The sequence below is a fragment of the Lonchura striata genome, chromosome 4 (genome assembly GCF_050655825.1).
Source record: "Lonchura striata isolate lonStrDom1 chromosome 4, ASM5065582v1, whole genome shotgun sequence".
NCBI classification, from domain to species: Eukaryota; Metazoa; Chordata; class Aves; order Passeriformes; family Estrildidae; genus Lonchura; species Lonchura striata.
The window spans coordinates 8,357,674-8,373,291 of NC_140706.1; the positions used below are offsets into that span (position 1 = coordinate 8,357,674).

The 15,618-nt window shown below is 42.0% G+C and overlaps 2 protein-coding genes across 3 annotated transcripts in view; one reads left to right on the top strand and one right to left on the bottom strand.

Annotated features, from left to right (window-relative positions):
- The window catches only part of LETM1 (leucine zipper and EF-hand containing transmembrane protein 1), a 29,007-nt gene extending 20,442 nt beyond the window's left edge, over positions 1–8,565 (bottom strand). Inside the window, exons 1-3 of the mRNA XM_077782720.2 lie at positions 8,407–8,565; positions 4,309–4,366; positions 747–1,203 (exon numbers count right to left, since the gene is read on the bottom strand). Coding sequence (XP_077638846.2) covers positions 747–1,203; positions 4,309–4,366; positions 8,407–8,485 — 594 coding nt within the window. The 5' untranslated portion in view covers positions 8,486–8,565. The remainder of the gene's footprint in view (positions 1–746; positions 1,204–4,308; positions 4,367–8,406) is intronic.
- The window catches only part of NSD2 (nuclear receptor binding SET domain protein 2), a 97,004-nt gene continuing 89,906 nt past the window's right edge, over positions 8,521–15,618 (top strand). For both annotated transcript variants that reach the window (XM_085578481.1, XM_077782714.2), the window contains exons 1-2: positions 8,521–8,644; positions 9,462–9,595. The gene's annotated coding sequence lies outside the window, so the exon portion shown is untranslated. The remainder of the gene's footprint in view (positions 8,645–9,461; positions 9,596–15,618) is intronic.

The following is a 15,618-nucleotide window of genomic DNA, read 5'->3' on the forward strand; positions in this document are numbered from 1 at the left end:
TCATACATGAACTCACACCTAATGTATTTAAATACCCATATAATTTTCCATTCTAATTAAATATGCCTATTTCATCCAAAACCTGAAATTACTATTGAAATACATATATATTATCCAAATTTGAAAGCACTCACATTTTGCACTCCAGATTTCATTTCCCTTTTCTTTAAAATTATCAGTTGCATTTTTAGTTTCATAAATGTAAGTAACATGCCATAAATAAAGGAAATATATCTGGGATAAAATTATTTCAGATATATTAATAACTGAGATAGTACATCATCAAGCATGCATTTCAGCCTGCAGCTTTTATCCCATTCAAAAGAATCCCATTAAGCAACAAATGGGAACTGAACTGGCACAGATACAACCTTTATTAGCAGTATTTACTAGCAGTGTTTCCTGTTACTTTTCCAGCTGGAGTGAAAAAGCAGAGAAAATGACTGTACATGGCACATGGCTGGGAACTTGAGAACAAACCCCAATTGCTGCCCATGTGACAAAGCAGAAGAATCCTCTGCTGCTTCAACAAGAAAATAACAAATATATCTTCAATAATGGGGACCACAGGAAAAAAGTGCTGGGGTAATACCCAAAAATTTTAGCATCCATGTAGTGAGGAGGAAGGAAGCACACTGAGGAATTTTAATTCTAGGAACAGAAGACAACAGAAACAACTAACTCAGTTCTAATAAAACAGAGCACTCACTGAGGACACCCAGAGGAAATTGGTCTTTACTCAGTACCTGTCTCCGTTCCCGACGAGACAAAGTGTTTCCGTGCAGGATTCTCCAGAGCATCCTCGCAGCTATTTTTGTGTCAATCCACAGCAATCGAAACCCGTGGTAATAGTGCTTCAGTTCATCCACAATCCTCTGCCCAATAGATTTTTTTACAACTTCCACTTCTGTTGGACTATATACAGGACCTCCTTCTTCCAGCTTCTTGTTTTTGTCCTTTAAGGACTTGAGTGACTTTTCAACTATGGAGTCATCTTGAAGGGGACGTGAAGAATGCCACCACCTAACTGGAAGATACTGGGGACCTAAAACACCCACGGTTGCTAGTGGCGTCCATGAGCCAGAAGAGCTCGTAAGAGTGAAGTGTATTTGCTCAGATCCTTTAGTCCAACAACAATAATGAGCTTTTTTGGAGTAGGCGTAAACAGGAGGGACACTAGTGCAATATTTAAAGTGTACAGTCCTTCAAAAGAAAAAAACATTTAAGAATTAGCAGCAGATCATTGGCTATTTATATATATATATTTACACAGATATTTATGTATTTATAAACCACAAAATTTGAGAAATACCAACTGCATATTTAAGGGGAAAAATAATTTTTGATTATTAAAACCAATGTCTACATGAAAGGAACATTTGGTTTTACTTTATGACAAAAAAAAAAAAAAATAACCTGCAGGGAATTTTCCATTATACGACTTTGAAAAGGTAGTTTACTCCAATTAAATAAAAAGCACCCACCACATGTGCTTTCCATTTAGAAAGCTACACTTGAAAACTAATATGTAAATTCATAAGTAACATGAAGTCTCTTCTATTACTTCTCCTGTTTGTGCAAAACACTCGAGACAAAAAAAATGTAAGTTGTATACTTGGGGATAGCTGCTGAGTCAGAGATTTAGTACCAGAGGAATCCAATTTCATTAGAGTTCCTCTCTCACTATCTCCATGCATCCAGTTTTCCTTATTCAGCAGAACCTTTTGTAAACCTTCCATCACGGTACTGAGCTGAGACAGAGAGAACCAACACTCTTCTACCTTGCTCAGAACTTTGTTCTTTTCTTTAATTAAATGTAAGCTGAAGTTAGCAGGGAAGCACTGCTCAAACACCACTAGCACTCCTTATATACACCAAAGAACCACTTGTTACACAAAAGTAGGATTGTACATGCTTTTAATAAAAGATGGGACAAAAATAAAACAGTAGATAAAATATTTCATATAAATGAGGTCCATTAGTGTCCCTCAAACTGAAATACAAGTAGTAAGACATTTACAGGACAGAACTGACTGAGGTGTTTTTTTCATGGATACAGTGTACTACCAAAACAAACTCAGAATGTATTTTTGTCTTCAATGAACAGAAAATAGGTGCAAGTGGCTTTATGGGTCTTAGTAACATTTTAAGGAAAAAAAGGTTTATCATACACTTAAAAATTATAGCCTCACTCAATTTTCAGACAGAAACACTTTTTAAATTTAATTTTTACATGCTCAAATGAGTTTTAATTTACTTAAATGGTTCTGTCTACCCAATGTTATTCAAATAGAGCTTTGTATAAAAAAAAAAAGATGGAAGTTATTACTTTTTAAAGACACACTATTTTCTAGTTTAAACTGAAGTTTTAGCATCTGACCATTCAGTGGTCAGAGAACTGCTGGGACATATATAATTACACAAAACAGTCTCCTGGCTAGCTAGAAAACTACAGCTTTGCACAGATATTAACTAATAAGAATTGCAGTTTAATTACTTTATGAAAAAAATTTTATCTTCAAAACCAGATTAAAACATCTGCATAAATCAATCCAGCCTGACTCCAAGGCATCTCCCAAAAGGAGAGTTCCAGGCCTACAAGCCAAGTTCCACCTACATACATTGACACTCTTCTGCATGCAGAGAGGAAGAAAGCTCTGACAGCAGAACTGGTTCTGAGTCTGCAGGGAATAAAAATATTGCAAGAAATGTGCCTCTCCAAACATACTTTCATAAGAAGGATGTCAGACACACAACTCCTATCCCACCTGTCCTCAGTACTTATCACTAGAATCCCCTGCATTCAGATCTGTGTCATGTGGAGTGTGGGCATTAGTTTGTTATATTTTAAGCCTCAACATTATATTAATAGCAACTTTGGTTAGGGAAAAAAAAACAAAAACAAAAAAACCCTAAACCAAAACAAACAAAAAATCCCACCCCAAACTTTCTCAATAGAATAAGACTTTCTGTCCCAATATTCTGCTGCTCATACCATCAAAGAATCATAGAATGCTTTGGGTTGGAAGGGTCCTAAAGACCACACAGTTCCAAGTCCCCTGCCCCAAGGCAGGGACACCTTGCACTTTACCAGGTTGCTCAGAGCCTTGCTCAGAGCCCCATCCAGGCTGGCCTTGAACACTTCCATGGATGGAGCATCCACAAATTCTCTCAGCAACCTGTTTCAGTGCCTCACCAGCACAGAGCAAAGAATTTTTTCCTTATATCTAATCTAAACCTACTTTCTTTCATTTAAAGCTGTTCCCCCTTGCCTTGTCACTCCATTCCATTGACTAAAGTCCCTCTTCAGCTCCCTTGGAACCCATTTAGTACTGGAAGGTGCTGCAAGGCTTCTCTGGAGCCTTCTCTTCTCCATGCTGAAGAACCCCAAATTTCTCAGTCTGCCTTCATTGGAGAGGTGCTCTAGCCTAACAGGTTTTAAACCATAATTTTCCAGCTTCCTAAAAAAGGTCTTATACACTAACATGCTAAAAATAGATACTTGAAAAGGTTTTATGTATTAAAAATTAATCATCATTAATTCTACAGGAAGTGATATGGAACTAACATGTCTAAAAAAGAATTGGTTTGTTTTGTATTAGAGGGTTGTGTCTAGAGACACATCCTTATGTTAAAATGAAAACTCAGGAAATCAAAGAATAGTCCCTGTATCCTGAGCAGTTAGTTTATAAATGAACTACAGAACAGTATTGTAACATTCCAAGGAAAGGTGTTAGAAAATTCTTATCTACAAGTATGTCTCGTGAGCCAAGTCAGGAACAGAGAATGGATTCTGCCAACATTCAACTCCTTCAGCTCCATAAGGAGACACAACAGTTGGATTTGTTTTCAGAAGAGGATGCCATCATCCAAGGCTGCAACATACAATAAACTCCTTTCTTTGGTTTAACAGAGATCCCACACAGATGCTCTACATTCTTATCTGTCAGCTGTGATTTTCAACTAGCTGCAATTGAATGTTTCCTCTATGCAACTCCATGGAGAAAGTGTGCAAGAAGCTTATCAGATCCTGTTATGACACCTGGAATCACCTAAGATAGACATTAATATTCTACTGCTTTCACAACAGAAGTAAAACAAAACAGAGGAAGTGGGCAAAAAGGGGAAGATTTCACTTTCTTTCTCCCACACACAGCCAACCAGGTGAAACAAGTAAGACTCAAGCTTCCTTTAATCTGTCATTAACACAAGATGGAGCTAACATTTTAGCACTTTGTCTAGATTTAAACCTACATTCTATGACATTATACTAACTGATAGCTCAGAAAAATGTTCATATTTACTCACAGTTTGTTTGCCAGCCTCAGGGATGTACAGCTAAGACACACCCGATCTCCCAGGTTACCTAGAAAAATACCAATAATTAGCAGCAATTCTGAAATTCAGGAGAACATTTATCCATTTAGTGAACTGCACACAAATATAAGAGTGAGAAGACTGATCTTTACATAGAAATGGCTACTTCTGAATGCACAGAAAAGATGTTGCTTAACACAGAGTTGAACTCTGTGGATGTGTGAGGTTGGTTTGCTTTTCTTCAACTATCTGAAGGTTTCCAAGTCACTCAGGCAAGAAACTATATTGCAGAGGAAATTCACTGAAAGCAAATGTAATTTTTTAACAGCTCTATAAAAACAGAGTATCAGATTATCCAAATGGAGCCCCTGCCAAGTGTTTAGGATTAAAATGGCTTTTTGTTTTGTTTTAAGCTAAACAAATAAAACACAAGCAAGAAACTGAAGAGGCTTCACTAGAGAGATGGAACCATGACACTGTTTCAATATATTGCTGCCCATTTTGATTAGCACCTGGTAAAAATAGCTCTACCCCATGATCTCTCTGCAAAGGATACAAATTGTCTTGAAGGGAGGGGTGAGAGCCTGATCCAAAACATGTGGAAAGTTAACTTTCCAGAAAACACTGTATCCCTCAACATTAATTTACTTGAAACACTATATCAGAATCAGTCCTAATAAAGCCCAAAAGAAGGGCTGACACCTATATACAAGCACCCTCTATCCAAGTACACAAGACAAACAGCATCCATTCTGGAAATAAATTGAGAAATCATCAAATCATAAATCATCTAAGTCACATGCTTCAGTAAAGGGCTGTGTCTGAAAGTCTTCCAACCACAGAAGAAGCATAAACAACATAAAATGCTACCAATCTACAATCACTGAAAGTTATCCCTGATCCCACTAGAAAGGAATTAATCTTCCTAAAGCAACTTAAAAAAATAAATCTTGTATTCACACCTTGCTACAGTAACTCAATAGGTACCTACTGCCAAGAGCAAAAAGACTTCTGGACAGATCATAAAAAAAAAATCACACAAGCAAGACTTCAAACATGTTGACTCTTTTTGGCCAATCTTTTCAGAATTCACTGCAACCAAAATAAAATTCGAAGGCTGGATGGAGTAGGCATACTGTAGTTTGTTTCTCCCACCTGGAACCTAGCACTTCTGGTGAATCCTAAGAGACAGCAGGATACAAAGGTCATTTGAGTGGTCCATGGTACCCCTTCCTACCACCAAAACCAAGACAGGGCCTATGACAGAACCTAAAATAGACACCTGTATCATCTATGAGATGTATCACCTGTATGACACAGGTGAGAAAACACAGCATCCAATGCTGATGTCCAAAAGCCCTCCCCAACAAAATACCCTAATTATTTGGGGAAAATAGATGCTGCCAAAATCAGATGGGACAATCGGAAGGTATACAAGATAAGTTAACTTATCCGAGGAAAATCTTGATAATCAAGTCATGTCCCAGGCTCTGAAGAAATTACAACAAAAGCTGTGGCATTATCAAGTCAAAGGATTTACCAACGTCAAGTTGTATCAAATTCTAACACTCACTGCCATGGCAAATGGAGCCAGGGAAAACTTGTCTCTGGCTCAAAAAGCAAGTCCTGAGAATTTGTGATACTCTCCAATATTTACAGAAAGAACAGTAGCTAAATTACTTAACCCAAGAGGCCATGCCAGAAGGACATCCCTGACCTCAAGGAGCAGCTGAGCAAAGCAGAGAAGTACTGGAGAGATAAGTCACAGCACAGTAATCTGTCTCATCCAAGTGCCAGGAAGCCCATAAAGCCTTACATGCTTAAAGCAAGGGTCCTAACTAGGAGAGCACATTGCCTGCTATGGACAGTGTCCCTAGAACTAGGAGGGATGAAACTGGCTTGGAGTTTCTTAGATAAAACTTTATAGCAGCAAGTCACTTTCACTTCACTTACCTTCTTCCCAACCAGGCTCATTAAATGTTAAGGAAGGGGTCAAAGAACAAAATTCCAAGGTCACCATATGAAAACATGCTAAGCTCATTGTTGTACAGCATGTTCAGAGTGTGAACAGGCTAACAGAAAATGTTAATTCCAGCTCTGCCAGTTCTGATAAGAGCTCTTTAGGTTTTGAAGTGTTTCTTATAACCATGTACCTAGGAGTAAACCAGACCTGAAATAAAATATATACTTCCTTCAAAAAGGGGCAAAGTCCATAAACCTTGCTTCTGGGATAATACAGATATCCAAAAGCATCTGAACAAGGTGAATGTTGCTGAACCATACTCACTACTGCTTCTTAAGAAACCTACATTGGCTTAAAGAAAAGAAGGGCAGTAGTGCTCGAGAAGCTGTATGTCAATATGTTCTCAATGGAAAAGTAGTCATGGGAAACTTTATGCTTGAACTTAATGAAGCATCAAACCCAAAGTTTTTAATGTAGAATAGCCATACTGTTACTAAGTTTAGAATTTTTAAAAATAAAATGCTATCATGAAGTAAGTCCCTAGAGAAGTGTAAGCTTGCAGTACTTAACAGTCTGATCTTCACAGGAATAACATTTAGGATTCTTAGAAGCACTTAGCTTTAACTTAATCTTAGACTACTTACACGCACAGCAAAGAAGATGAGCTAAGTAAAGCAAAACAATACAAAAAAATACAACATATAAGAATGTGTTAATAATAGATTAACACCCCAAATGTAAGTATTAGTTGTATCATAACCACAGTGCACCACAGCACACTAATTATTAGATTCTATCACAGCATTTCAGCCTAGGTTGTCTAAGATTTATAACAACCAAAATTGCAGCGATCATTAGCAGTACTTTTTACGCTATGCCACAAGAATAATCAAAGCTCCCATCTAATTTGAAGGTACAAGGATGTGCTTTTCCCCCATTTTAAACAAATTGGGTGGTTAGGATACCCCAGTTTTTGTTCAGGACACTGTCCAGGCTTAACCTAAATAATGACTCTGCAACAGTAGCTCACAAAACCCATCAGTGAGAGGAAGATTCCACACTTGAGTGACTATTGGTAAGCAAGAGGACAGCTGTTCTTTGCAATGAACAAGCATCCCTACAGCTCATCATGGATGTGAGCGTGCAGCTGCCTTGCTCTCAGTGACAGCACTCCCATGACAAGTCGAGGCCCTGTGTCAGGGACAGCAATTCCTCCTTCGCCCCCTGCCATTCCAGCTCAGGGCCCTGTGTCAGGGACAGCAATTCCTCCTTCGCCCCTGCCATTCCAGCTCAGGGCCCTGTGTCAGGGACAGCAATTCCTCCTTCGCCCCCTGCCATTCCAGCTCAGGGCCCTGTGTCAGGGACAGCAATTCCTCCTTCGCCCCCTGCCATTCCAGCTCAGGGCCCTGTGTCAGGGACAGCAATTCCTCCTTCGCCCCTGCCATTCCAACTCAGGATGTAAAGAGCAGCCACAGGCCTCGCGTACCTCACAAGTTATCAATTGTTTCATATCACAAACCTTCAGCAATCAGAGATATTTAAACTGCCAAATTATCTTCACTATTAATCATTATCACACAATGTGCTTCCTTTTCATCTTCACAAGTTTTCAAAGCCACTTGGAAAAAGGCAAATTCATGTTTTGTCCCTAACATAAGACTATGAAAACACCCCCTTGTGCTTTCATAGAGAGAATAAGCACATGCCTAGTGACAACCCCACTTCGCAGCCAAGCCACGCCGAGATCAAGGCAGTCAGGACCGAGACGTAGTAACGCGTTCCTGCACTTTAACAAAAAACACGTGTTCCTCCGTTGCCCAGCCAGCCGGCATCCAGGAGACACGCGTGTCCCACCGCCCCTAGGGTAAGCCATCCCCTCCAGCCAGGCTGCCGCGGAAGCACATGGAGGAGGCCGCAGCCGCCGGCGCCCAGCGTGGGCCGGGCCGGGAGCAGCGCCAGCCCCGGCAGACGGAGCGGCGGGGACTCGGCCGCGGCCCTCCCCTCCCGCAGCGGCCTCTCCGCCCCCGCCCGGAGCCCCCGGCCGCCCCCGGCCGCCCTCCCTCCCTGCTGCCCTCCCGGCCAGGCCCGCGGGCCGCAGCCGGCGGGCGGCCCGCGGGGAGCCTCACCGGGCTGCGGCGGGCGGCGCAGCGCTCGGGGCAGGCGGCAGGCGCGCCGCCCGCAGCTCTGCAGCAGCATGGACGCCATAGCGGCGCTCGGTGGGCCGGCGGGCGGCTCCGGCCCCGCTCCTGTCCCGCCGCCCGGGCCGCGGCGATCCCCAGACGCCCAGCAGCGCCCGGAGCCGCGTTCGCCCGGCACCGCCCCGCAGCGCCGGGCACGCCGGGAGCCGTAGTCCGGGAGCGCACGGTGAGAGCGGCGGTGGCGGCGGGGATGGCGTCACCACGGGGCGGGCGCGGCTGCGGCTCTTGCCCACAGCCGCCCGAGGGGAGCGGCAGGAGCTGCGGTGGCGCTGGGGGCTGTGCCTGTGCTGGGGTTTCTTTCTCCGAGCGTGGCTCGCTTGCAGCCCCCGGTCCCCGCCCCGCCGGGAAGGCCACGGGCCGTGCCCGCTGTGGAGGGCGGGCGCCGGTGCCGCACGGAGCCGCCCCGAGCGCCGTGGCCACACATAACCCCGGCGCAAAGTACAGCGCTCCAGCGGCGCACGGTGCCTTCCTCCTTGGCAGAGGTTGGGTTGGATGATGCCCAGAGGTCCCTTCTAGCCATGAGGACCCGACCCGGTGATCCTGCGGTGGGTGCGGCCGTGCTCCCGCACGCCAAGGTTGGCGGCAGGCGTTCTGCTGCACACACGTGTTTGCTTGTGGATCTCGGGATGTGACAGAAAAAAATGGCTTTCTGGTGGAGCTGCGATGGTTTTGATAGGAAATAGCACATAAATCGGTCGTTGGTTAGATGTGCCACACTAGTGCTGGTTGATAGTTGGACTATAAACTGCATGATATTCTTCACATGCTAGCAGAGTCCTGGCCAGCAGTAGGATCTCTTATCAAATACTTCAGTACTCAGTTAATGCAGTATTATGTGGTACTTTCTTTATTTTTAACTGTATTGACAGATGCAGTGAAAAATGAGAATCAAACTGCAGAAATTATTAATTTAATCCGAGAACAGTGACAATTTTACAAACTGCGTACGTGAGGTTTGGGTGTTAATGCCTTCCTTGTTCCAGAAAAAATGGGGGAAGAGCTGCTGGGACTGTCTGTGGACAAGATGGCTGCCAGCCCTGCCAACAAGATGGCTGCCCCAAGGACAGGGCTCCAGGGGCATGAGGGAGCTGTGGCATCAGACCTCTCGGACTCACAGGTAACTCACAACACCAGGCACTTGCTCACCTCTACACCTGCCTCAACCCCAAAGAAAATACATGTTACTTAACATGATATATATAAGGGGTAGCAGAAGCGTTCAGGTTTGACCCAAAACGTGACTGAAAACAGTGCCTCATAGCAATAAAAAGCAAGTGAGTTTGCAGTTTATCTCTTCATGCTTAGGACTAGGCAAATGCAGGAAATTAGTTGGTAATTTTATGGAGTTCTTTTATTTATTTAAAGAAAATGTTCAGGGTTTCTCCAAAGTACAAAAAATTTTAGATAAAATTTGTATTACTTATATTTTAAATTCAAAAGTATTCGTGAAGATGGAATATGTGATTGTCTGAACATTAAAAAAATCACAACACTTTTCTCACTATGGCTAAAGAAATGCTAGTGTTGTTTACATGTAGTGATAATTAACAAATTAATGGGTATTACTATTTATATCCTTATTAGAGCTGCTTTAAAATGTTAGGCTCTCAAATGGACTGCAAGATTTTTTAGCCAGCTATGTTTTTTTACAAGTATTTAAATACGTACTGCATTTAAATGGTTAAAATTATTTAAAATGTGCAACTTGACAATAGTGCTTTACATTAATGGCATGAAAAAAACCAACCAAACAACATCTTCCCAATCTACACATCTCTCACTAGACTGCGTTTGTATCTTTCTCTTGTTATTCTTTTTTTCTTTCTGGTTGGCTGATAACAAAACCAAATGAAATGGAGCAATTAATGGCAGTTCCTCTAACAAAGCTGCTTAATTATGTAGAAACATTATATGAAGCCTATACAAGAAGAATAATATGCTCTGAAGTCATTAAACTATTGACAAGAGGTTTCAGACAGCAAACAGATGATTACAGAGGTCTCAATACATTTATGCAGACAAGTAAGCAGCCTTTCAATAGTTTCATTAAATTCATTAGTATTCAGGGTGGCAGACAATGTAGATGCATGGGTCTTTTCAGAGCTGAATTCGTTATGTTTTTGTACAGTCTTTTGTTCCAGATTTGTTTATACCTGGAAGTTACAGGGTTTGCTACTGTATATGAAAAGGATTGATTATACACTCTGTGAAAATTTCCCAAATAGATACAGTTTAAAAATACTAATTTATTGTGTTCCTTTAGCAAGTATTGTGAAGTAATGCTTAAGACAACACTAAGAATTTAAAATCTTCAAGTATTTGTACAAATTGCTCCCACAGAAAAAAACTGAGTGACTATAGGAGGCACATGGGGTTTCCACAGGAGTCAGTTTTTGTTTTAAAGAAAAACATCTTCTACTCCAGCCAGAGCAACAGCCCGTGAGCTCACAGAGAAAACACTCATCCCCAGAATATAACACAATACACATAGTTACTAGGGTTTTGGGGTTTTGTAAAAAAAAAAAAAAAAATGAACTGCTACATAGCCATTTTAGATCTGGTTCTTAAAGCAACCATGTTGTCTGGAAAAGTTGTCAGCCATCTTGCTGAAAAATCTGTTTTCCAGCAGGAATAGGATAAGAGAGACTAAAAGGAAGAAATACAAAGCCTTCTTTCTAGATGGATATAATAGGGATCTGAGAATCATTAAAATAAATGCAATATTTGAACAAAACGAAGATTATTATTTCATGTTAAATGTCTCTTTTTTCCCCTGGATATTAAATAGAAGCAAAAGCAAGGCAGGAGTTGTCTAAGCCAATTCAAAACGACCTCCAAATAAAAAGAAAATGTTCGTGGTTGTTACAGGATGTGTGAATACTGAAATATGTATTTTATTGCTGTATGAGCAGAGCCCAGTGATATCACAAAGCCAGGACTGTTTCACTTGTCTGAAGGAGGTATGGTGCATAAGACCTATAAAAGCACAGAACAACCCTAGGGCTCTGCACTGATTGCACAGACATGACAAAGGAGCAGATGAATCTATAATTCTTATTGAGGAAGTTTAGAAATCTAGAAATTAGGGGGCAAATGTTTATATGAACAAGGAGGAGAACTGTAAGTCAGTCACCCCTCCCCTGAAGACATGGCCCGGGAAGCTCTCCTGCATCCCACTGATGTTTTTGAGGATTCATAGCAGCTCCCCCCACTCCCAGCCTGAGGTGCCCTGTAGCTTGTGACAGTGGCTGTGTGACAGGACCAAATCTGTGACACTCGTGCCAGAGACACAGACACGGCCTGGGTTCCCCAGTACGCCCTGAGGACAAACGGAGCTGGCAGGAAGGGCCGGGAAGATGGGATTCAGGACATGGAGGGGGAGGGGTGCAGTGTTTGGTGCTCTGGGCTCTAAGTGGGAGGAGGTGGGGGCGTAATTAACATCTGATGAGCTGGGAGTTACCTTTGCCATTTCACTGCTGCAACATCGTGTTTGTGTACACAGTGTGACTCGATAAGCTACGTATCAGTACAGGTCCATTGCCAGTCCCTAAGAGTAGAATTATGCTTTTAGGCTGTAGAATCTGTTTCCATGGAAACCTCCAGGTTGTCTCCTTGAATAGGTTGAACAAAAAGGGATTAACCTCATCTTTATTCACCAGTGTTAAGCGTAAATGTGAAGAAAAAGGGGGAAAAAAAAGACGTTACTGTGTAGCAAGTTACATTAAGTTTCTACTCCAGGGAGAAAACCAACGGATTATTAGTAGTTTTTTTTTTTAAAATACTTCCATTCATTATCAGGGATTTTTAGGAGAGATTCATGGGACACTGAAGCCTGTTGCTCTGTCAATGTTACACCCAAAGGTAAAAGTTCAAGTGGTGGCTGGATTACAGATTTGCTGCATGTACGTCCAGGTCACAAGTTCACTTCTGTCTGTAAATGTGCCAAAAATAAGCAGCACTGGCTACACATTAGCACAGAAACAGGCTGCCCTGGGTGCCTATTCAAACACTGCCCTGAAAAACCATGCAGAGAGTGCCTGGATGGCAATAATGTGCTGCAAACAGTCATTCCCCATCCAAGGATAATTAGCTACCTGCTCAAATTCAAGTAAAAAAGTGGTATTTTAAAAGATTGCATAGGCTTGACCCAAATTAGCAGCACAAAATGCCATACAAATAACATATTAGGTTGTCATTAGTTAAATTTGGCATGCAGGTGGGCAAGAGCACAGCCAGGGGAGCAGAAACAGGTAATTTTGAAAATCTTTCCAAATTGAGGGAAAAGCATTTGCAGTTCAGAATGAAAACCACCGAGGTTCTCCCTTTTCCCAGCAGATGGAGCTTATGTGAAACAGGAGAAGCTGCACAAAGAGAGATTGGGGCACTGGAGGAACACATGGGGATAAATCCACAAGGTTCTGGCCAAGGCAGGATCAAGCAGAGGGAGGGCAAGCAGTGTTCAGGCTATGTGCACAACCAAAAAAATAGGTGAATGTAGCTATAAAAAGCAAATTGATTTAGACTTTGAGAACTGCAGAGAGAGGGGGGAAAAAAAAGGAGTCTCTAGTGTTACAAACACACCTGTTAGCTCCAGCTGATATGAGAAAGACTGAGATTTTGCTGCAGAATCATCAGTGCTGTATTTAAGTAACCTGTCGTGTCTCCAAATGAATCAGTTTGATTTTATGAATGACAGGCTCTAAAACTATGCATTTAGAGTTATTATTGGTCTCCAGGATTTTTTAGGCTGTAGTGTTTGCAAGTTCCTGTCTGTAATCAGAAATGCAGAAAGCCAACAATCTTATGTCATTATCTGCCTCTCAGAGTTAGGTCTTTAAGAAAACACTAAATGTTGTGTTACCATCAATAAAAGCCCTAAATCTGCCACCACTGCTTTTATGTACCCATCAGAAAGCAAGACAGGAAATGCATGCAAGAGGCTCTCTTCCACCCCATCCCAGATTTTGTAGACCTGTTCCTGCATTTCTTGTATATCACAAAATTCTTGGTGAAGTCAAGCAGTGTTATAGGAGTACTGGAAAGACAGGAGGTCCCTGCAAAACAGATACCTTTCAGTCTGTGTCCATTAAAGAAACAGCAGAAGGTTAGCACACCATTTTAAGAGAATTTTTACCTTTGTATTCTAAAAAGGAGAAAAATGTGCTACTTCCAAGGACCATTTTAATGGCAGCAATGTAACTTTAGCAATTTTGCAAGGCTGAGGCTTTTTATGGTAAGTACTGGTTTGGAGGGGAGCAGGTTACAGCCAGCACATGCACACAGCTGTATATGACTTGGTGCAGGCAAAATGCAGCATTGTCCCATTATCCCCATGGCATATTTGTGTTTTCTCAGCCTTAGAGGAGGTGAGCAGAGCTAAGCATTTCTGTTAAAAGAGAAAATGAAAAATATTGAAGATGGATATGTTCGTTTGCTGAAGCCTGATGCTTAAAATTCCTGTGTAGAATTTAGCCCCCTTGGGCCTCTGCTGTCATTACCTCTTTCTTGCTGGTTTTGCTGATGATCTTATCAGTCCTGGCTCATATTTTCCCTTACATTCAGCCTGAATAACCCTACCAGAATGTGTCTTTCCAACCTTTGAATTCACTCTCTCTTACTTACCTTTCAGCTTTAAACCTTCTACCTCTCATAATCCAGACCAAGCCTGTAACACAGATCTCACACTTTTTCATCCTGTTCTCCTTGACCTGACTGACACTCCTATCTTCTGTGCTGCTGTACAATGACCTCCCCATTCCAGCATGCAAGCCCACAGACCCTCCTTTATTCAAGTCAAAGAGCTGCTTTTCTCAAGAGGCCTCCCCACAGAGATAATGAAAAGCAGATTAAGAGATTTTAAAAAGGAGTTGGTTCCTTTGGAATGGTCAGTGCACTTTCTCTTTCTACAACCATCCTCTATACTGTAAATTTTCCAAATCAGTGTTTGTCTGGATCTCTGCACCTTGACCTCAGCAGGACCTAAGCTGTTGGGCCCCAATTCTAACAGGCATATGCATGCCATGTCCCTTTACTATCAGAGGCATTCACACAGAGTGGTAAAGGATCAGTGCAGTTATGTACTTGTAACATCAAATCCTATTTCGTGCCAGATAGCATCATAAAAGTCTTGGACAGAGATAAAAATTAACATTTTCATCTTTATTTTTGTGAGACAGAAAGAATGGTAATCTCCAAGTCAAGTGAAATGGCAGATCTGTTGACAACACTTGATTTGTAGCTATATGAGAATCTTGAGGGGAAATACCTGTTAAAATGTGATGTGAAGCTATAGAAAAACAACAAAGAGCCATCAGCACAAGTACATCCCAGTGGTGCTTTGCCAGTATCCTGCCTTTTTCTTGTGCGGCTGAATTTCAGGCACCAGAAACAGAAGATGCTTTGTCTGGGCTTTCCCATGTAATCAGCAACCTCTCTCCAGCCTGTCTTAGGCCTCTATTCACTTTATTATTATTATAGTATCCCCTAGAGACAGACTTGGGAGGCATTCACCCCAAAACATCCTGTTACCTTCAAGCAATTAGATATTTTCTCAGTAACACGTTATATGCTTTAATCCAGGTTGCATGTGTGTATAAAGCGTGGCTAACAAGTCATGTATGTAAGAAAATACAAAGTTGACATAAAAGAGCTTTACCATTGCATTTGATCAGTATCCAGGGGAAGTGCAGTCCCCCAGAGCAGGCGCTCTCCTCTGAAAACAATTTCAAGAGGGAGTTTTGTGTACAAACAAGTCTTAGCTGGGGTCTACAGATACCTAGCAGTTCATCAGCTGGATAGAGCGAGAGCAGCTCATTGAGACTAATCTGCAGCAGGTAAAAGTGAGCCATCCAGCCTGCTCATCAGTCAGGGCGGCAAGCCTCACACTCATTCCTATATGACACACATCAGTCATTTTCTTTTCTAATCACTAATCCAACAGTTGAAAAAGGAAATATGCCCAACAGATATCAACAATAAGGTGGCTTAGCCAGCAGAGCTTCCCTGTTGTGCCAAGGGAACAACGTTCTCCCCTCTGCGAGGCCTCTCCTCCCAGGAACAGACATCTAACTCTCCCTGAGCGGGAAGCCTCTTTCAGCATGCCAGCTGGGAATCAGGGCCCTGGGCACAATCCCAGCACCT